Source organism: Centropristis striata, chromosome 12, assembly GCF_030273125.1.
Source record: "Centropristis striata isolate RG_2023a ecotype Rhode Island chromosome 12, C.striata_1.0, whole genome shotgun sequence".
NCBI classification, from domain to species: Eukaryota; Metazoa; Chordata; class Actinopteri; order Perciformes; family Serranidae; genus Centropristis; species Centropristis striata.
In genome coordinates, this window is record NC_081528.1 from 19,036,980 (window position 1) to 19,059,136 (window position 22,157).

The 22,157-nt window shown below is 36.7% G+C and overlaps 1 protein-coding gene and 1 long non-coding RNA gene across 2 annotated transcripts; one reads left to right on the forward strand and one right to left on the reverse strand.

The window, feature by feature from the left end:
* Positions 1-167: 167 nt before the first annotated feature.
* hdac3 (histone deacetylase 3) lies at positions 168-19,494 on the reverse strand. The gene is made up of 15 exons (XM_059345998.1): positions 19,268-19,494; positions 17,850-17,932; positions 16,777-16,919; positions 15,038-15,119; positions 10,572-10,628; positions 10,426-10,481; positions 10,181-10,314; positions 8,573-8,653; positions 8,363-8,436; positions 8,081-8,145; positions 6,178-6,267; positions 6,037-6,095; positions 4,049-4,128; positions 3,808-3,965; positions 168-1,536 (listed from the first exon to the last, which is right to left on the reverse strand). The coding sequence occupies exons 1-15, from the start codon at positions 19,320-19,322 to the stop codon at positions 1,467-1,469; spliced, it is 1,287 nt and encodes a 428-aa protein (XP_059201981.1). The 5' UTR covers positions 19,323-19,494; the 3' UTR covers positions 168-1,466.
* On the forward strand, positions 18,767-20,906 carry LOC131981616 (uncharacterized). Its single transcript, XR_009395316.1, has 3 exons — positions 18,767-18,845; positions 20,399-20,468; positions 20,626-20,906. It is a non-coding gene; the product is annotated as an uncharacterized LOC131981616 (long non-coding RNA).
* Positions 20,907-22,157: the final 1,251 nt, after the last annotated feature.

Sequence of the window (22,157 nt, forward strand, 5' to 3'; positions counted from 1 at the left end):
TATCATGGCAGGCACTGGAACAGCTTCTCACGTGTCTGGTCTGGTCTCCAAACTAACTATTCTTAAATCTCAAGGGATAGCATTGTTGGTTCCCCTTCATGTGTTGGAGAGCATACATTAGGCTGTGTCCAAAACCCAAACAAACCGCTGCTTACAAGTTTGATTAAAATACTTGTGAAATTTGTTGTAGATGATAAGTTCCTTTTATCAAAAAAACATATATATTCAATTACTACAACAACATGAATAAGATAAGTGTAAAAAATGTAAAGGAAAAAAAATGGATTTATCAAAATCTAGACGTTGGACGTTAAGAAAATCGGATAAAGTTTGAGTCCTGATACTTGTTTTCACTGTAAATTAACAAAAGAAGTAACATCATATCCTGTAATTTAAATGACTGTGTATTAGTAGTAGTGGTGTGCCAGTGAAGCCTCAAGAACCATTTTCTTTATTTTCTGAGCCACTAGATGGAGCTCTCTGTTCAACAAAGAGCTGAAAGCACACTCGATCATAGATATCTATAGGAAAGGCTAGATGGCTCGAGGCTGAGACACCAGCGTCCCTATACGGCGGCCATCTTGCCACAGGCAGCTCACCCACTCATAACATCAAAGTCTAAGATGCATGTAGCATTTAAATAACCAGAGATTGTTTAATTTTAACCCGGTTTTCAAACGGTTTGGTTTGTTATAAACCTCAGAGTGGTAGTTATGTCATGATTAAATGTTTTATATATAAATTATTGAACATAACTACCATATGTGTTTAGGCCTATAGCTATTGCTCTACCTATCTGCTTAATGTTTATTTATGAAAGTCCATGGTTAAAATTATTCTTGAGTATGCAGGAACATAACTCCAACTCTGAGGTTTATAACAAACCAAACCGTTGGGTTTAAAATGAATCAATCTCTGGTTATTTAAATGCTACATGCACCGTAGACTTTTACTTTGTTATGAGTGGGTGAGCTGCCTGTGGCAAGATGGCCGCCATGCGAGGACGCCGGTCTCCATTGGCTAACAGCGTGTTTGAGCCATCTAGTATTTATATAGATATATATCTTTGCACTCAACTACCATTTCTTGATCATTTTCTATAAACCTAAGAGATCCATCTAGTGGGCTCAGAAAATTAAAAAAAATGGTTCATGAGGCTTCATTGGCACATCACTAGTTTCCAGCATTATTATAGTATATGTCATTTGGGCTCAGTCTGTCTGACAACCCCAAATAGAAATGAAAACACTGCTGTGTGAAGGTGAACTCAGTGACATTATATCCAAGGCTCTGGGGCTAACATCACGTCTGTTACTGTGTCTGTGGGAACCTACAGAGTAAAAAGTCTTTTCAGTCCTTTCCAGAGATTCTGTTCAATCTACAGGGACGACGTGATGTTTGCAGGCGGCAGCTGAGGCAAACAGACAGCTATGAGGAAGAAGCTCCACTCCTTTCTTCCACGTAGGTCAAATTTCTACGTCGCTCTCTTTGTCGTTGTCGTGGTCGCCATCGTAGAACTCGTTGGCTGCCTCCGGCCTGAAGGAGAGACATGATGACAGCCAGTTATACACAGGAAGTACTGAAGGCTAGAAACATTTCAGAGAATGGTAAAGTAGTCAAATATTTTAACTGTAGGAAATATTTTGGATTTATTATTTTAATCATGTTTTTTTCTGTTAATGCAATATGGTAGTGATGGGCCAATGAAGACTCAAACTATTTTCTGAGCCCACTAGATTGGTGATTCTCATGAACATGGTATAGCTCATAGCAAAAATCCAAGGGCATTGAATACATATTTTCTTTGACCCATTAAAACATATACGATCTAAAGTCACTGTTTAATATGAATTTATAATCTATTTAAAACATTTTAAGGTATTTTCTGACATTTTTAGAGACACTGTGAGCAAAATTTATTACCCTAACACATTTTTTAATTTAAAAAACAACTAAAGTTTTTCTTCTTCTTTTTTTTCTTTTGGCAAGCACTTAAATATGCTCAAGGGTAGCAATGTATTTATAACTTAAAATAAACATATTTTAATGCAAACAATTCTATCATTACTGTAACATTTAACCACTGTGAGACTCAGGCTCTTAAGGAGAAAAAAAATGTCCAATTGAAAACTCATAAAAAACCCATTTAACCCCAACATAATTTCATTATGGTGTTTACTAGATTTTCAATCTCGAGCTCTGCCTTCAGAATTGTAGTTTTTTTCAAAAAAACATTTTCTCATGTTTGCCATATGGGGAACTTACACTATTTTCCTGGTTTCCCCTAGCCTGGCTAACACCAGACTAATCTCATTTGTGATTAGTCCGGAAACCAGCCGTTCATTTCTCCATAGAGGAGGTGTGGTTTACGATCCTCCAGAGCCGTTTATTGGGCGCTTAGAATGTCTATCAAAAGCGTCTGTTGGTAGCTCTTAGCCAATTGTATCAGTTATACCAGATGACGTAGTAGAGCGACAGAAATTGATGTTTGTTGTGTGTGTGTCTGTGAGAGAGTGTTGCTTGCTGCTTTGCTTCTCCAGTTCTCGCTTTCTGCAAGATTATTTATTTTCCCGCTTATTTCCCCCTCATGTCATTCAGCCACACACATCCACTGATTTTATGGACAATAAACAAGCTGCTGCGGGTCTCTCGGCGGCTCCGCTGTCCCCCGGCTCGTAGCCAGATCACCGGCGTTACGGTAGCGGGGCTATTGCCGTCGCTAGTAGCGGGGCTATTGGCGGCGCTAATAGCGGGGCTAATAGCGGGGCTATTAGCAGCGCTAGTTGGTAGATTAGTAGATTAGACTTTTCCCAAATCCAGTCAGAAGCAAGGCTAAAACATCCTTTTTAGTGGTGAAACAGGAGTTTAAAGTCAAACGTTGTTCTTCTTTTAAAAACAACTTTCGCTCTAAACTATTTAAAACGGTGTCTACAGCTAAAGAGTTTCGCGTCTGCAGCAGCCATGTTGGATCTGTAAGAAAACTACAAAACTACAAGCTTCCGTCTGCCGAGTAGTACGCGTCATCGTCTTGCCTTCCCTCCCCGTTCTGTGATTGGATCCCTAAAACAGGGCTAAGAAACGGCCCTGGTTGCCAGACTGCGTGGAGGTTCGAAATGAAATTCGAGCGTGCAAGGCAGTATGGGTATACCCAGGCTAGGTTTCCCCAGTTATTGCTGCTGTATTATGGAGCACTGCAGAGTTTATAGGAAATACTTGCATACTTTAATGTTGGAGTTATTTCTTATAAAAAAGGTTTAAAATTCTGAAAATGAATTAATATTTGCTGGTTGTGATTATGATTAAATTTGGTTCAAAATTTAATTCAGTAAAAGAAAAAAAAAAGAAAAACAAACTTAATAATAATAGTATAGTTTTCTACTTTTACTGAATGAAATTAAAAAAACTGTTCTGAATATCTAAAAATATTTGATATACAATTTCTATATCATATATATCAGGACCAAAGTTGAAACTTTCTGAGTGGAATACGCTGCATAAAAAAATAAACTGCATTAAAATCGTTGAGGTTGTGAATCATTGACTGTAAAAGAAACCCCCCCTAGTATACAGAAATAATTTAAGTAATTTTTCTATTATGTATACTACCTGGCATTTAAAGGGTTTAAATTCTATAAAATGTATGTTTTTTTTGGTAGTTATAATCTGAAGTGAAGGACTGATCAAATATTTAACCGAGAAAGGTGAAAATATTTTTGCTTTTTTTTGATGCACATTTTTCTCCTCTAATACCACCAAATCAACGAGTTAAAGGGTTAATACATGTCCAGCCCCTGCAGGAGGACTGACCTGGTGTAGGGTTCTTCGCCCCCCCTCTCGTCAGGGTCCGGCTCGTCGGTGCGTTCGTAGCTCAGCATGTCGGACGGAACGTCGTGGATCTGGACGCTGGGCGCGTGGTTCAACATCTTCAGGTTCTCGAACACGGTCTGACGGATCTGCTCCAAGTACTGAGACAGACAGCACGCACACAGTTAGAGGGATTCATCACCTTCATGTCAAACTGTCACTCTAATGTGGGGTGAGGGGTCACCTGTCTGGAGTTCTGGTTCTCTATCCTGGTGCTGACGTCAGGATGCAGCGTGAAGTCTGGAGCAAAGTACTCAAAATACTCTGCAGAGGATGGAAACAGGAGCGAGAATTCAGGCAGGTTTGAACCCATATGTAAAATCACTGCTCTTCCAAAAAAAAAGTCATAACAAAGATACACAATTATAGTCTGTTGATTAGGGTTGTCACGATACTAAGATTTTCAACTCGATACCGATACTAAGGAAAATATTCAATACTCGATACCATTTTCGATACCACAAGGATAAAAACAAAGACCCCAAAATTTAACAGAAATATTTTTAACAACAAGAAAAATGCAACATGTAAAAATTAATAGAACTATAGGTTAAATATTTATAATAAAAAACAGTTGTGCAAAAAGAAACTGCAACTATGATAACAAGCTTCAGGTCTGAGGTAAAAAAAAAAAAAATACAATAACAATTAGAACAATATTTTGTATGCTGTGCAAAATATTAGGCAAGCTTGACAAGTCGACTTTTCTCTGCTTCATTCTGGGACTTCGAGAGAAAATAACAATTTTCATCGATACTTTTGAAATTGAGTATCGTATCCGGATACAACGTTTTAGTATCGATACTTTTTTGAGTATCGATACTTTTGACAACCCTACTGTTGGTACATATAAGAGCATAATATGTCCAGAAATTACAGAAAATAAACATATTATGGGATGTCCAAAAATGACCCCCTGAAAAACGAGTCATACCATAATAGGTTGATTTTTGTCAAAAATGGTTAAATTTTGAAATGCCTAAAAATTCTTCAAATGGTCTTATTATAGTATGTTGGTACATATTAGAGCAGATTATGGCCAGAAATAACAGAAAAACACCATATTATGGGATGTTCAAAAATGACCCCCTCAGTAAAAAGTCATACTGTTCTGTCCTACAAAGTCTAACTGCAGTAACTGCACAAAGGGTAAAACTGAGAAAAGTGTTTTAATGTTTTTTAACTGGCCAGCCAAATTGGTTATAGGTAGGTAGTGATATGACACTTATTTCTATGTACTGATGATGTCATTTATATGCTCAAAAATCATTACAAATATTTGACCTTTGACCCCAAAAATGTAGTTACTGCACTCTGGTTTTGCTGAAAAAGGTTCTAATAGTAAAGCAAAAACAGAGTTCAGTTACTACAATGTTGTTGTCTTCTTTCAGTTTTTATATTATGTTTTCAGCAAATCAACTTTTTCAAATTGATTTTGTTATAAGTGTATTTAAGTGTTTAATAACTCTATTCAAAGATTTATGTATTTTAGACATAATATTATAAAGTAATGTTATAAATTAGTCTTAATATAATTGTATCTCACTTTTTTCTGGAGTTTGTAGTTACTGCAATTTTTATATCATTATTTCTCTGAAATAAAGCTAAATTGAAATCTAAAACTTCGTCACAAGATCAAACAGACATCAAGGAGTTCATTTTTAGTTATAACTCAATTTCAACCAGTAGTTACTGCAGTTAGAATTTGTAGGGCAGTATAGTATGCCGATCTTTGTCAGAAATAGTCAAATTTCAAAATGCCTAAAAATTCTAGAGATGGCCCAATTATACTCTGTTGATACATGTAGTAGTATAGTTGGTCCAAAAAGTAGCAAAAAAACCCCACCATATTATGGGATGTCAAAAAAATGACCCCCTGAAAAAAAGTTACACTATAGCATGTGGATTTTTGTCAAAAAGTCAAATTTTAAAATGCCTAAAAATGCTATTAGAGCATAACACGGCCAGAACTACTACAGAAAATATGTGTGAAAATGTATATGTAAAATCCAACAGATGGCGCTAAAGATTAAAAATGCTCAATAAAAACAGAACAGAACTCTTGTACTGAAGCCATTTTGGGAAACAAGAAAAGAAATGCATTGGGGTGCAGTGTGGATACATTCATTATCATTTAAATCATGAGGTTTATAATATCTAAGTAGAACTGACCGCTGTAAGGCAGCTCATCACTGATGGATTCATCCAGCAGCAGAGACGTCTCAAAGGTCCTACATCACAACAAAACACACATTAATTCACAACACGTGACCTCATCAGCTCCACATATTGCTTAACCAGAACCAAACTCACCAGCAGCGAGCCACGTTCCTCACTGTGTACCCTCCTCCTCCCAGCACCAGCAGAGGAATCTTAAAACTCTTTACAAACTCCACACACTCACTGACACACACACACACACACACACACACACACACACACACACACACACACACACACACACACACACACACACACACAGTTAACGTTAAGTTACAACATGCCTATCATTATAAACTGTAAATGTAACATGTTGGCACTGTGCATACAGAGGATGTATACACTGTAAAACTGGTCAAACTACTTAAAAAAAAGACACATATGTCACTGAAGACATAAAAATAGCTGAGATGTTTGTGCCACATGGTGTTAATCAGAGGCAGAAACAGAAGAATGAGTTCTGGACCACACAGTGACATTAGTGGGTTAGTCAGCTATCGTTCGGCTTAACTTTGAACTTTGGGTTTCCAGTATGGACTTTGGGCAAGTAGATTTCTGACTCATTTGCCCAGACAAAAACACTGACATGAACCCTGAAAACATATTTCTTCAGTTGGAAACTGAAGATGAATAAACACACTAAAACAATGGGTGTTTCTTGTTTATATGTTTTGTTATTTTCATTCATTATTACTTTCTCCTGTTTTTATGTGAAGCACTTTGTGTTACATCTTTCTTTTATGAAAAGTACTATACAAATAAAGTCTGATTGATTGATATAATATTAACCCTATGAACACAAGGATGGGATTGAAACTCATGATTTCTTTAAAAGATCGCCAAATGATACACCGAAAGAAATTTGAACTTTTAGAAATGTTTCCATAGGAAAAAGTCAACGAAAACTAAGCTAAAATTGTGATACTTCTGTCAAAACGTATTCTAAAAACGTGTATCTGAAGACTTTTTCCACCACTGGTATCATGACACACTTCCACTTCCACCTCTAACTGGTGTGTGATGGCACTTTGTGGTCGTGGTGTGAACATGCAAACAGAGTGGAAGTGGGTAAGGTGAGGATGGTTTGAGAGAGGGCCACACTCTCTACTAGAGAAGTATAGAATAATTCCTGCATTTACCATGCCTTTATTTTAATATTTGTGAATTATTCTAATTGTTTCCTTTTTTGTTCTAGACATGTGATTATACAGTATTGTTGAATATCCCATTTAATCAGTGGAGGAACAAGTATTCAGATCTCTTACTTCAGTAAACACTGTAAAATTACTCCACTACAAGTCCTGCATTCAAAACTGACTGAAGTATAAAAGTATCAGCATAAAATATACTTAAAGTACCAAAAGTAAAAGTACTCGCTATGCAGAATGGACCCACTCAGGTCATTATGTGTGTTCCAAATATATTTTGGATTATTACGTTTGATGCATTTATGTAAGCAGCATGTTGCTGTTCTCAACGTAGGGTTGATTTTAACTACTTAATATATTTTGATGTGTTTGAATTTATAAACATGATTAATCCTTGCAAATGGATTGCATTTTTGTTGTTCAATGTTAAATCTTGACCTGAAAAGTAAGTAAGTGTCAGCTAAATGTAGTGGAGTAAAAAGTATAATATTTGCCTCTAAAATATAGTGAAGTAGAAGTTTGAAGAGGTTTGATTAAAAACAAACATTTTATCACTTAAAGTCATGATTGTCTTGTGAAAAGTAACTAAAGCTGTCAGCTAAATGTTGTGAAGTAGAAAGGACAAAATTTACCTTCAAATGTAGTGGAGTCTAAAGTTATACTCAAGTAAAGTACAAGTAGCTCACAATTGTACTTAAGTCCAGTAGTTGAGTAAATGTACTTAGTTACATTCCAGCAGTGCATTTAACCCAGTTTTCCCACAGCTTTATCACCATGTCCTTGCGTGTTAATGACACTTAATGATGCAGGTCCCTGATCAAAAGCAGCAGAGGTTTATTCAGTCTCACCCGTGTCCTCGTATGCTGAGGTTGAAGCAGCCCAGTCTGTCACAGCCCAGAGAATCTGCTCCACACTGGAAGGAAACAACACACACCATTAAAAATGTCTCCATCACCCTTACAACCTGATTGGCCCTGATCACACTGAAACATCTGCTGTTTTCTCTCTCACACACACACACACACACACACACACACACACACTAAATGAGCCGTGATCCATTAGCTGAGATGACAAGTGTTAATTAAACAGATGTAATGAGCATTAGAGATTCAGAGCTGCACACTGACCTGCAGGACGATGCAGGTCGGCTGGTAGAAATCCACCACCTGTTTAATAACAGGCTGGAACAGCTGCCTGTAGCCTGAAACACACACACACACACACACACACACACACACAGATGGTGACTGATGAAGTTCACAGCAGTATGAATGTGTTATTTTCTAACAACATGTGTTACATTTTAATAGTGAAATGTGTGCAGGAAGTGAACTCACTCTGGTCGTCGATGCCGTCTCTCAGAGGAACGTTGAGGCAGTAGTACCGGCCGCTCTCTGCTCCCACCTCATACATGTCACCTGCAACACACACACACACACACACACACACACACACACACACACACACACACACACACACACACACACACACACACACACACACACACACACACACACACACACACACACACACACACACACACACACACACTGTATTAATGCACACCTATAGAGGGACAACTCAGTAATAACTACTGATGTACCAATGAAGCCTCATGAACCATTTTCTTTATTTTCTGAGGCCACTAGATGGCGCTCTTGGTTTATAGAAAAAGGTTCAACCATTGGTAATTGAGTGTGCTTTTAGCTCTTGGTTGAACGAGAGTGCCATCTAGTGGAGTCAGAAAATAAAGAAAATGGTTCATGAGGCTTCATTGGCACATCACTAGTAATAACATGCTGCATTCTAGCAGCTCAGAATACATAATTTGTCTTATATAATGAGCTAACATGCACATTTTGGAATGTTTAATGCTTGGGAATGTCCTATGTGTGAGAGAACAGCACATGGAATGATAATTTTTGTGTGGCTGTGGCTCAGTTGGTAGAGTGGGTCGTCTTCTGATCGTAGGGTTGGTGGTTCGATCCCTGACCATGGCAGCCTACATGTCGAAGTATCCTTGAGCAAGATACTGAACCCCAACTTGTGCCAATGAAGTCTCATGAACCATTTTCTTTATTTTCACCATATTGCAAAATGCTTAAAATCGCAATAATATTGTATCGTGACTCAAGTATCGGGATCAAATCGTATCACGGAGCCGATGCGCTGATTCACACCTCTAATAGTTACTTCTATTTTGTAGTGATGTCCCAATGAAGCCTCATTAACCATTTTCTTAATGTTCTGACTCCACTAGATGGAGGTCTCTGTTCAACCAAGAGCTAAAAACACACTCAATTACCATTGTTTGAGCCTATTTCTATAAATCAAGAGCTCCATCTAGTGGACTCAGAAAATAAAGACAATGGTTCATGAGGCTTCATTGGCACATCACTATAATTTTTTTAAATAAAAATTCACTCTAACCAGTCACATAGTTTTTTCCAGCAGAGCGCTAAACAAATAAAATGTTCTTTCCTCTTTGTATGATTTATAATAATATTATATCATTTTTAATAAAGTTAGCTGTTAAAGATAGCCTTCTGAGTGCCTTTGCATTGTCACATCAGTGCAAAATCCGCACACATTCCTCAAAGAAAAGGTCTATTTTCATGAGTTCAGTATATAAGTCATCATATCGCTAATCAGTGAATTTTTCAACATTAGTCTAAAAAAATCCCTTATTGTCAGGTCCTAACTGACACATCACCAACCATGAAAAGTGAAATACAAAATAAAAATCCACTTGCATTTAGTAAACGGAAAATATTTTTGTACTGTTTCTCATAGCAATGGTTGCATTATGAGTATTTGTTATATTCAGGACTGATCAGTAAAGTGAAAAAAATATTTCTATATAATTTTATAGCAGTTTTTTTGATACAGAGAGATGTTTTTCCTCTGAGGTAACTAGAGAATGTTTTTTTCAAACCTACTCATACCTGTTCCTGGAAAAAAGTAGTTCCCATATTTGTGGAAGGACACCGTCATGACACGGTCGGTCAGGTAAAAGGCTTCCTGCACGCCGTCGCCATGGTGAATGTCTATGTCGATGTACAGAACCCTCGGGTGGTATCTGTGACACACACACACACACACACACACACACACACACACACACAGAGTTATAAAGAGAGAAACAGACTCCGCACACACACACAGTGAATGTTCTTCAGGCTCCACCTACTTAAGTAGCTCCAGTATACTGATGACGATGTCATTGACGTAACAAAAGCCAGATGCCTGCAGACACAGAAAAATAGTTTAGTCTTTAGCCATTCACAGCTTAATTTAGTACAAAGAAATAACAACAGTATACAAAGTTGTTCTGACCTCAAACTTCTTGGCGTGATGCAAACCACCGGCCCAGTTGATGGCGATGTCACAGATCTGGAAAACAAAGTAGAATCACTATTAGTGGTTCAACCAAGGCAGTCCACATGTTGAAGCATCCTTGGGCAAGATCCTGATCACATTGCTCACATCTGTGACTTATTGATGAGCAGGTGGCACCTTGCATGACTAGGGCCGGGACTTTAACACGTTAATTAAGATTAATTAATTACACATAAATTTTGCACCGTGGAACGTTTCTCACTGGATGAGTTTCAGGCGGACCGATTATACTGGAGCACCAACTAGCATTCATGAGTTCAGACAACAACAAACCACAGTGAACATGAAGGAAGAAGCTGATGAGACTGCTTTGGTTGGCCCAGTGGATGATGGGACATTTTGTTACAAAAAAACAACGGATGGAAGCGTTGGTAAGAGCATGTGTTGCACCCTTGCAATGATGACTCAAAGTCTTCTCTCTTGGCAACTTTATTTACTTAAAAGCTAGGTTCCTTTACAGGAGCATGTTGCAGACAACAGGTACAAAGATCTTCTACGATTCACAAGACAGCGCACTCTAGGGTTTTCTTTAGACATTTTTTCAAAGATCATCTATTCAGGTGTAACAGTCCACTCTTAACATTTTCTGCAAAGATAATCAATTAAAGGAACTGTGTCACAACAAAACAAATAAAAAAAATAGTTTACAGAAGGTCTACCTATAGGCTACCTGAATTTCTGAAATGTATTGTATTGTATTGTATGTAATGTACTATATTTCTAAATATGCTATTGCTACACTTAATGGCAAAAAATGCACTAGTCTGTTGGACTTGAACAAAAATAAACAATATTTTTGTTGCTTAAGCTTATGTATTCAGTCATTATTCAATGGTATACTAAAAACCGATGTGAAAAATTACTTGTCACTGTTCTCAGGTCAAATATTTATATGCGATTAAAATGCGATTAATTTCGATTAATTAATTACAAAGCCTCTACTTAATAAGATTAATTTTTCTAATCGACCCCAGCCCTAGAAAAAAAACATATAAATGTTGTCCATTTACCATTTACAGCTGGGTATGTGGAGGGCCTACCAGTGGTGGAAAGTAACCAAGTACATTTATTCAAGCACTGTTCTTAAGTACAATTTGGAGGTACTTGTACTTAACTTGAGTATTTCCATTTTATGCAACTTTATACTTCTACTTCACTACATTTAGCTGACAGCTTTATTTACTTTACAGGTAAAGATTTAACATAAAAACATGATCAGTTAACATGTATTATACATTTTAAACTCAACAGTGTATTAAATAGTTAAAATGAGCCCTATACATACATATACAAAATTAAAACACTGCTTTCATAAAAGCACCAATACAAAGAATGTAATAATATATTTAGAACATATAAAACAATCTGAGTGGGTCCATTCTGCATAACGAGTACTTTTACTTTTGATACTTTAAGTACATTTTGATGCTGATACTTTTGCACTTTTACTTCAGTAAGTGGAGCAATATCATAGTGTGGTATTAGTACTTTTAATGAAGTAAGAGATCTGAATACTTCTTCCACCACTGGTGCCTAGCAACCCACAAACTGAGGATTGGAAACAGAAACAGGAACAACTTCTAAATGTGTTAAAAAAAAAAAAAATTAAAAAAAAATAAAAACAGGTCCAGAGTTATCAGTTCTGCTGTCAGCACTTTTGAAAGCTTGGAAGTTAGATTTCCAAAGTGGAGAATAAGATAATTAAGCTATTAATGTCAGCGTCTGTCTCATTTTCCTCTTGGTGCCTGTGCCAGTACGAGGTGTACAGAGTTCTGCTCTTACACACACTCACACATTAAATCAGGCACAGTACAGCAAAATCGATAAGCTCTGATGTCATCACTTCTTTCATCTTTTATCTACTTTTGACTGTTTTAGCGTAATTCACTGTCACGCTGCCATACTTCAGTCTGCTCTGTCTGCAGCCTCTCATCCACTGTGGCAATGTTTCACACAAGTACAGCACATTAGCTAGACTAATAGCTAGCTGCTATAATTCATTCATTCACTCATTATCCTTAACTGTTTATCCGCACTTGGGTCGTGCTGGGCTGGAGCTGATCCCAGCTGACATTGGATGAGAGGCGGGTACACCCTGGACAGGTCTAAAGACTATCACAGGGCTGACACATAGAGACAGACAATCACGCTCTCATTCACTCCTACAGGCAATTTAGAGCAAGGTTATAATAGTTTGGGATTTTTCATTAGTTTTAATTTTGTTGTGATTTTTTGTTTTAAAATGCAGTTAGTTTTCATTCGTTTTTAGAGTGAGTTTGCTAGTTTTAATTAGGGCCACGGGGCAATCGCACCGAGCACTATTGTTATACTGTGGATTTTTTCTTCTTCCTCTTCCGGACGCAATTTCGTCCCGCTACAAATTATAAATCAAAACGTGTGGTTTGATCGGGATCGGTGTGCTATTATGTTTCTCTACGGAATACGAATTTTTCGCGAAATAAGTCGTGAAAAACTGCCCAAAATTTTGCATTGAAGTGAATGGGATGGCCGAAAAAAAATTAGCGAAAAGAACAATAATTGGAGATTTATAAACGTCTACTTCTCCGGCATAATTTCACCTAGAGACTCCATTTAAACTTTAAACAGTAGACACAAGTCTTGTGTATCGGTGTATTAATCCACGTTTCGATAGGTCATATAGATTTTTATCAATCCCGTTATTCATTTACGTTGATTGCTTTGCTCTGATTGGTCGACCCCAATGCCTTTGATGTGATTACAGATACACGCACACTCCTCCAGATACACAGGTTACACACACACACACACACACACACACACACACACACACACACACACACACACACACACACACACACACACACACACACACACACACACACACACACTTTGAGGTTAAAGGGCATAGGTTGCTGTATAAATAAATACTTGAAAAGGAATGCTTGTTGTAGGTGTGCTCCTTGTATATAATATAGTATCATAACATTACTAGTATTAATTGTTTGAAATCTCTGAAGAATCTCATCATAATGTACACACACTGGCAGTAGCCCCCGTGGCCCTTTCAGAATTTCCCCAGAGGAAATTTTCTAGTTGGTTTATATTTTTTGAAAATGCTTAGTTTTAGTTTAGTTTTTATTAGTTTAAGTGTAAGTTTTAGTTTTTTGTAATGGGGTATTTGCTGGGGGCCGGATTCAATAAGGTCACAATAAATGTTGCCTTTATTTCCTTTGTCTGATCCATCTCAGCCCTAATAAGTTTATTAAGTTATAAAACCAGATAGATTAAATAGATTTCATATCAACCAAAAAGGTTTACATATGAAAAAAGTTGACAAAGACGAAGACAAACTACATTTTCACTATCATTTTAGTTAGTGTTGGAACTACAAAATACAGTTTCAGTTAGCTATCGTTTTTTAAAAAAACTCTTGTTTTAATTTTTATTTCAGTTAACGAAAATGTTTTTTCAATTCTAGTTTTTGTTATTTTGTTATTTTTCATTAACTATAATAACCTTGACTTAGAGTAAGCAATTAACCCTAAGCTGCATGTTTTAGGACTGTGGGAGGAAGCCGGAGTACCTGGTGAGAACCCACGCTGACGGGGAGAACATGCAAACTCCACACAGAAGAGCTGCAGGCCGGAGTCAAACCAGCAACACTCTTGCTGTGAGGCAGAAGTGCTAACCACTACACCACCGTGTGACCCTAGCAGTTATAATAAACAAGGTAAAACAGAAAGTGTCCTTGCGTTGCCTGTTTCTTAGTTTGCCAGGCATCTTAAAATCTGGCAAATTCTAGTAAATGTATCTGCCTGTGGAGGACACTGACAGATGTTTGTGCACTTCATTCTTTCCTAACTTCAGTACTGTGATGTCAGTAAGATTATTTCTTTTACTGACAATTAAGATTTTTATATAGTGACTTTGATGTCAAAAACATCACTGCTGTTGCTCTAGAAACAATTTTTATTTATATTAGAAGTATAAATAAATTATAAGCCTGTTAAAAAGCATTATTTTAGTATTGAAAAAAGGGATCAATAAGAATAGTACAGATAATTTAGAAAAGGTGCCAAAACGGAGCATTTCAGACAGAGGGTGAGTGCAGGTATATTCAGAGAAGGATGTGGTTCTGACCAGTCTACTAGCAGGACCATAGTCATGTTGCTGCTGTTTCAGTTCAACAAAGAAGTGTTAAAACTATCTAAATTATATCTGTTGACTTAGGCATCATCTGTCCCACACATGCTAAATCAGCAGCTGCTCAGCAGCTTTACAGCAGGACAGGAAGTGAACATGACTGCAATAAGAAACCTCCACTAAATCAGAGCCTGTGAGAGGGGAAATGCTTGAATGCCACAGAGCAGAGATTTCCACTGTGGCAACAACGACTTCTGCTGTCACCATGTGTGTCTCACCTTGTGGTTGAGCTGGGTTGCTCCCTGTAAGGAGGCTCCTGTGTATCTCGAGCAAAACTCAAAAAGACCTGGAAACACGGGACTGAAGCAAAAACAAAAGACAGAAAAGATTTTAGTGACAGTTTAGTCTAATAACAGTGATAGTCAACCTCATCAACCACGCGTTTATACACACAGTATGCAAATAATAACAAAAGATGGACTAGAAAAAAGAACTGTCATGATAAATACGATATCGATTTATCGTTCCATATATAAAATGGACACAATAGTATACTCAATATATTGTCATTTATATGCATGTTTGTTTCGCACCTCTTAAAGGAGCCACGCCACTCACGACTTTTTGTGCTTTTTTGTGTTGTGTTTAAAGAAATGCTGCAAACTATATTTCTGTATATATGTTATTCATAATATAATATAATTAGGGCCAGGACTTTAACACGTTAATTAAGATTAATTAATTACACAAAAATGAGCGTGTTAAAAAAATTGACACATTTTAATTGCACTTATTTTTGCACTGCGGAACGTTTCTCACTGGATGAGTTTCAGGCGGACCGATTATACTGGAGCACCAACTAGCGTTCATGAGTTCAGACAACAACAAACCACAGTGAACATGAAGGAAGAAGCTGATGAGAGCGCTTTGGTTGGCCCCGTGGATGATGGGACATTTAGTTACAAAAAACCAATGGGTGGAAGCGTCGATAAGAGCATGGTTGTGTTGCTATGCAACAAGGAATTCACATATCACCGCAGCACATCCAGCCTCAAGTATCACCTCAATGCTAAACATATAGCAGCTAGCGGCTAATGTGGTAGCTAGCGTGGATTGTGTTTTACTTAAAAAAAACAAAGTATTATAGTTTACAGAAGGTCTACCTACCTATAGGCTACCTGAATTTCTGAAATGTACTATATTTCTAAATATGCTATTGCTACACTGAATGGCAAAAATTGCACTGGTCTGTTGGACTTGAACAAAAATAAACAATATTTTTGTTGCTTAAGCTTATGTATTCAGTCATTATTCAATGATACACTAAAAATCCATGTGAAAAAAATTACTTCTCAGGTCAAATATATATATGCGATTAAAATGTGATTAATTTCAATTAATTCATTACAAAGCCTCTAATTAATTAGATTCATTTTTTTTAAATCGAGTCTGGGCCTAAATATAATATAATAAATAATATATATCTCTTTTTTTTGTTAACAGAGCCTGAAAGCCCTTTTTAATTTGTTTTGGTTGTAGTTTATTTATTCATGTTTTATCTATCTAGGATATTAGAATAATTCTTTTCCACATTTCAATGCCAATGTTTAATATTCTTAAGATTAAATGGAAAAGGATGTACATAATATGCTCTAATATCGTTATAAAATGAAGATGAGATCGATATAAGGATACTACAGTTTATGATGGTAGTTTCTGGGAAAATATATCGTCCTAAAAAATGTGTTATCATGACAGGCCTAGATGAAAATCTATCTAACGTGACTGAGACTGAAATAGCTTGCACTGACAAGTCAAAGTGTTAAAGTTTAGCCACATTTTCATTTCATCCTGACGATGAAACTGCAGTTAATGTAAGCTGACATAAAGCAATATTAAACAAACAATAACATATTTGACGACTATGAAACCATGGGGATGCTTTATGCTCTGGCATAAACCTTTAACACATTAAACATTTGAGAACAAACCAACAACATGAAGCAGTAGTACTCACCAGTCGTCTCCGACATTGAACGTGTTGAGGCTCTTAGTGAAGCCCTGCATGTTGTTGGGGCTGACCTTCTGCAGGAAGTCGATGTAGTCTTCAGAGTGGAACCGACACATGTCGTGCTGAGATGCTTTATATGGCTTAAACACCTAATAAAAAAAAGATACATTTTATCAAGTACAGTATTAAATGTTGCATTACTTTATATTCCTAATTTTCTTTAACCCTTGTGTTGACTTTTCCTAGAATGACCCCAACATGAGAGAAACTAAAACATTGCCTTTGTTCATATTAGAGCTGCAACAATTATTTGATTAATCGAACAATAATCGATGATTAAATTGTCAACTATTTTGATAATCGAATAATTGGTTTGAGCAGTTTTTTAAAGACAAAAGTCCAAATTCTCTGATTTCAGCTTCTTCAATGTGAATATTTCTGGTTTCTTTGTTCATTTATGACAATAAACTGAATATCTCTTTGGTTTGTGGACAAAACAAGAGATTTGAGGACGTCATCTTGTGGTTTGGGAAACACTGATTGATATTTTTCAACATTTTATTGACCAAACAACTAATTAATTAATCGTTTAAATAATTGACAGATTAATCAATAATGAAAATAATCGTTAGTTGCAGCCCTAGTTCATATTCCATGAAAGCTGTACACCAACATGCGCGCACGTATGCATGCACACTTGCTAAAAAATGATGCTTACACCTATGCAGTGCCTTCAGCAATACTTCAGTAAAATAGTAAACCAGTTATGACGTGTGTTGTGATAAAAACGAGTGGATTCCACTGATTAGATCCAGATTTTCTGCATTGTAAGAGGGAAAACCGATATATATATGTAAGTTTGTGATGGATGACAGGTTGATTCTTCATGCAACACAGATTTAGGTTTTAAAATTCAATTAAGCTGCTTTATTTAAAGAGTTTTAGTGAGGGTGGGTCATACAGACAGATTAGACAACACAAGGGTTAAATTTGGAATCAAACGAGTGAGCAGATGTTGTGTGAGAGAGAAAAGCATCAACAGGGTCTGAGCCTGTACAGCATCACTCTGTGCTGCTCACCATCATCTTCTTGTAGAGTCCATAGTGCAGCACCAGACTGTGAGTCAGAGACAGACGGTGAGGCTTCATGGGGTGGCCAGCACCTGCATCACACGGACTCTTTCAACATTTCTGTACACATACTTAATTAAAGCATTCATAGTGTAAAAGAGTCACTTCCATAATCCCAATAATGAAATAAGTCATCTGAATGTTACAACAATACTGAACAGCCTGACAGATGCATTACTATAGTAACATCACCAAAGACAGGAGAACAGGGTTGTATTCGTCAAACTTGCAACAAATAGGAATGTGAAAAGCTACAATACACCAGTGATGGACAGTAACTAAGTACATTTACTCAAGTACTGTACTTAAGTACAATTTTTAAGGTACTTGTACTTTACTTGAGTATTTTTTACATTTTGAGGTAAATATTGTACTTTTTACTCCACTACATTTATCTGACAATTTTAGTTACTTTTCAGGTCGAGATTGAACATAAAAAAACACGATCAATTAAACATGATAATGTGATAAATTAAAAGTGAAAATATTTTTTTTTACGAAATCTTTTGCCTAATAATATCTAATTATTTAGAATATATGACACAAGGTGAGTGGGTCCATTCTGCGTAAGTACTTTTACTTTGATACTTTAAGTACATTTTGATGCTGATACTTTTGTACTTTTACTTCAGTAAGTTTTGAATGCAGGACTTTTACTTGTAGTGAAGTAATTCCACAGTGTGGTATTAGTACTTTTACTGAAGTTAGAGATCTGAATACTTCTTCCACCACTGGAATACTTACACTTACACTTAATATTGACGTTTCAGGTATTTTTATGCCTAGTGTGCAGTTATACAAGATATTCTGTCTTTTAAGTGAACGTGCAATATGTGTGCATGATGTTATTATCTTTTAAATATTCTTATGGTTGTTATATGTTCTCTAATGAGTATTTAAGATGTCGTTGTGTTTACGGTGCAAACTGACGGAAATTGGCACAAGGTGGGATATTATTTTTACTCCAACTGTCTCAATATAATGACAATCTGCAATTACTGCAAACTGACCATTTTAACGCGTTAAAGTTACTGCAGGGACTAGAAATCTCAGGCAGAGAGCGAACAGATCGACAGGAACAGAGAATAACGGAGATATAAAAATAATGACAGTAGAGTTTAACTTTAGACGTTAGAGAGCTACCGCTGAACAAACCAGATACTTTGGGATTAATGCAAAATGTAGCCTTAATTATAAAATTGCGCAACAGTGGAAAAACCTGCACAAAATATTTCCAAATGCACAGAAAGAGTTTGAAATGCGAAATATAAAATCACAACCCTGGAGTTATTAGCATGTAGCATAGCTAGCTCTGCATTAGCACCGTTTCCCTTTGTAGGCCTGTTCCCTCCGCTACCCCAACTCACCATAATGAAAGTTGCCCACGTCTGGGTCGTAAAAATAAGAAGTTCTATTGTTCATTGTGAAAGAAATAGCTTCCAACTTTTCCCGCAAAACTATGACTGTTCCTACAGCTATAAAACACACATTTTTCTATCAATTAGCAGCTAGTCGCCATGGTAAACACCGACTCCTGCGTCATCAGATAGGGACAGTGGTGACGGAGAGGGGCGGGGGAGGAAACGATGCGGCTGAAAAAATAAGTCACATTTCAATAACTGATAACCAATAACCTGCTATAACCTCGTGTACCGAGAGTAGGCTACTGTCTGCCTTATTGTTGGTATATTAAAGTAACTTTTGAAGAAGAGCTATGCCGAAAAACATTTTCTGCCAGGAGTCAATACTGTGTTTGACTTGATTTATTTTGAAAGTCTATGGATTTACAACATTTTTGTGGAAATTTAAGGTTTCGATAAGATGCTCCAATTTAAAGTTACAAATAAAATGTATCCTGTGGCAGAACTTCTCCAAAAGATTTGCTTTTGAGGTGGATCAATGTTCCTTTTGAAATAGTGAAAATGAAACTTAGGAACATCTGTTTTTCTTATGCCCTTACTACGGCAACCAGTAAGTGTGGAAACCAGTAAGGACACAACACCGGCCTTTAGACTTTCTGTTGTCTCACGCCAGTGTTAACTTCTAGGTCTAGGTCTGGACTACAGATCTCGAGATAATTATCTCGTTATCTCGGGAAAACGGAGGGGAAAAAAAATATATGAATGCATGGCCATTTAGGGCTTCCGCAAGAGACACTTATGCTGTTGTCTGATTTATTTAAAAAGCTGCCTTTTCATAAAATCTAAGTGCAATCAGCACTTAGCAGTAGGAAGGTGGGCGGCACCGCATTTCTGTGTCATGTGCTATAGTTGAGGGGACAGCTCATTAACAGTAAAGTTGTGGCCATAACTAAAACCAAGATTCTTAAATCTCCATGTAATGGGCCTGAAAGGAATTGCTGAGTTGGGTGATGATGCTCTGTGGGTTCCTACTTTAAGTACCCCAGGCTCATTCCACACCATAATTAAATTGCTGAAAAAACTGTCATTGTTAATTCAATTTTAATGTGTGTTTATGTGTGATTATGTCTTACTCAGAATGATAAGAAGAATATTTGTAACCAGGACAGTGACTGCACTAGACACCTCAACAAGCCAGGAGGTTATGGTGAGATATTTTGTTTTTTCTCTCTTATTATATCACTATTTGATGTGAATACATTTAAAATTGTAACTATAATTGCACTTATGCATGTCAATAACTATAACTAAACATAGTTATTCAAAATATCAGTTTTCATAAAAGCTTTTCTTTCTCTACACAGGAATTGTGATAGGGAAATGTGTTCCCTTCAATTCCACCACCAAGATGTGTGAGATAAAAGGATGGTGTCCTGCTGAGATTGACACCATCAGGCCGTAAGATCATACTGTGCATGTGTTAGAGCGCTTTTCACAAGGCTTTGCCATCAATGTCTTGTTATGTTATGCTAAAAAATTTAAGAGGAACAAGTTTATCCTAATAGTAAAGTCATGTTCTGCAATTCATTTCAGACAGTCATTGCTACATTCACACTGTAAATCTTAATGCTCAATTCAGAAGATTTATTTTTTATTTTATTTAAAAAAAAAAAAATTGGGGGGGGGGGGGGGGGGGTTTCACATTATTTCATGAATGTGGTTCATATGAGACTGCGTGTCAACTTACAGTCCTGAATAGTGACCACTGTGAAATGCGACATGACTGTTCAGCCCGAGGTCGCATTGGAAAACATCAGATCTATATCCGATTTAGGATCACAAAGAGACCCAGTTCTGATTTGAAAAAAAAAAAATTTGAAAAAAAATTAGATTCCATGTTATCTGTGCTGCATACTGTACAAAACAAAACAAAAACAGATACATATAAGCAAAAGAAACAAAACAGATTTGGGCCACTTTTGCTTGCAGTAGCCCATGTTGTGTGGCAATCTGCCGTAAAAATTGTCTGCTTTATGAGTCTATATTTTAATGTTCAAAATCCACACCCCAGTCAACTCTCCCTTGTTCAGCCAACAGGAATCTGACATTCATTGACTTTCTTATTTAAATACTCGGCAAAAAAAGATAGCTGTGTAATTTACCATACCCTGGACCAGTAGTTCTCAACCTTTTTGAGTCGCGACCCCAAATTTAACATGCATGTTGTCTGTGAACCCCCCCTCACTGAACAGAATCTCACAGTTCAGATCATAAAAACTCAGTTGATGCGACGAATTTTGGACAAATAATGAAGCAGAGAACAACTAAAACGTCTCTCTCTGTGCATCTATATATTTTTTTTAATATTTTATTGTTGTTTTAATCTAAGTCCTTTGCTATAAGTTTAAAGGTCCATTCTGACCTCCTGAGTGTGTAACAGTCAGCTTCAAGCCAGAGACTCCTTGGAAAGTAATAACTTGCAACTTTGGGATTTGTCACAAAATTACCCAAAAAAGAATCAAATTGACCTCAAAATGACACAAAATGATTTTTTTAAAAAGACATAAAATGACCAAAAAATTACATAAAATTAAGCAAAAAGGGACTGAAATTGACTACAAAATGACCACAAAAAGACACAAAATTATCAAAAAAAGACATAAAATGACCAAAAAAAGACACAAAATGACCAGAAAAGACACAAAGTGACCAAAAAAAAGGACACAAAATGACCAAAAAAAAGACACAAATTGACTAAAAAAAAACACAAAACGACCAAAAAGACTAAAACACATGAACATTTTAACACAGTGGAGACAGAGCTGACTTCCAAAATGATTTGGCGACCCTCAGAAATCATCTCGTGACCCCAATTTTGAGAATAGCTACCCTGGAC

Coding starts and splice junctions, on each gene's coding strand:
- hdac3 (XM_059345998.1), bottom strand. CDS start 19,322: ATGAACAATAGAACTTCTTATTTTTACGACCCAGACGTGGGCAACTTT. Junction 10,315..10,425: donor AGTATACTGGAGCTACTTAA/GTAGGTGGAGCC, acceptor TGTGTGTCACAG/ATACCACCCGAGGGTTCTGT. Junction 6,268..8,080: donor CTCAGCATACGAGGACACGG/GTGAGACTGAAT, acceptor TGTGTGTGTCAG/TGAGTGTGTGGAGTTTGTAA.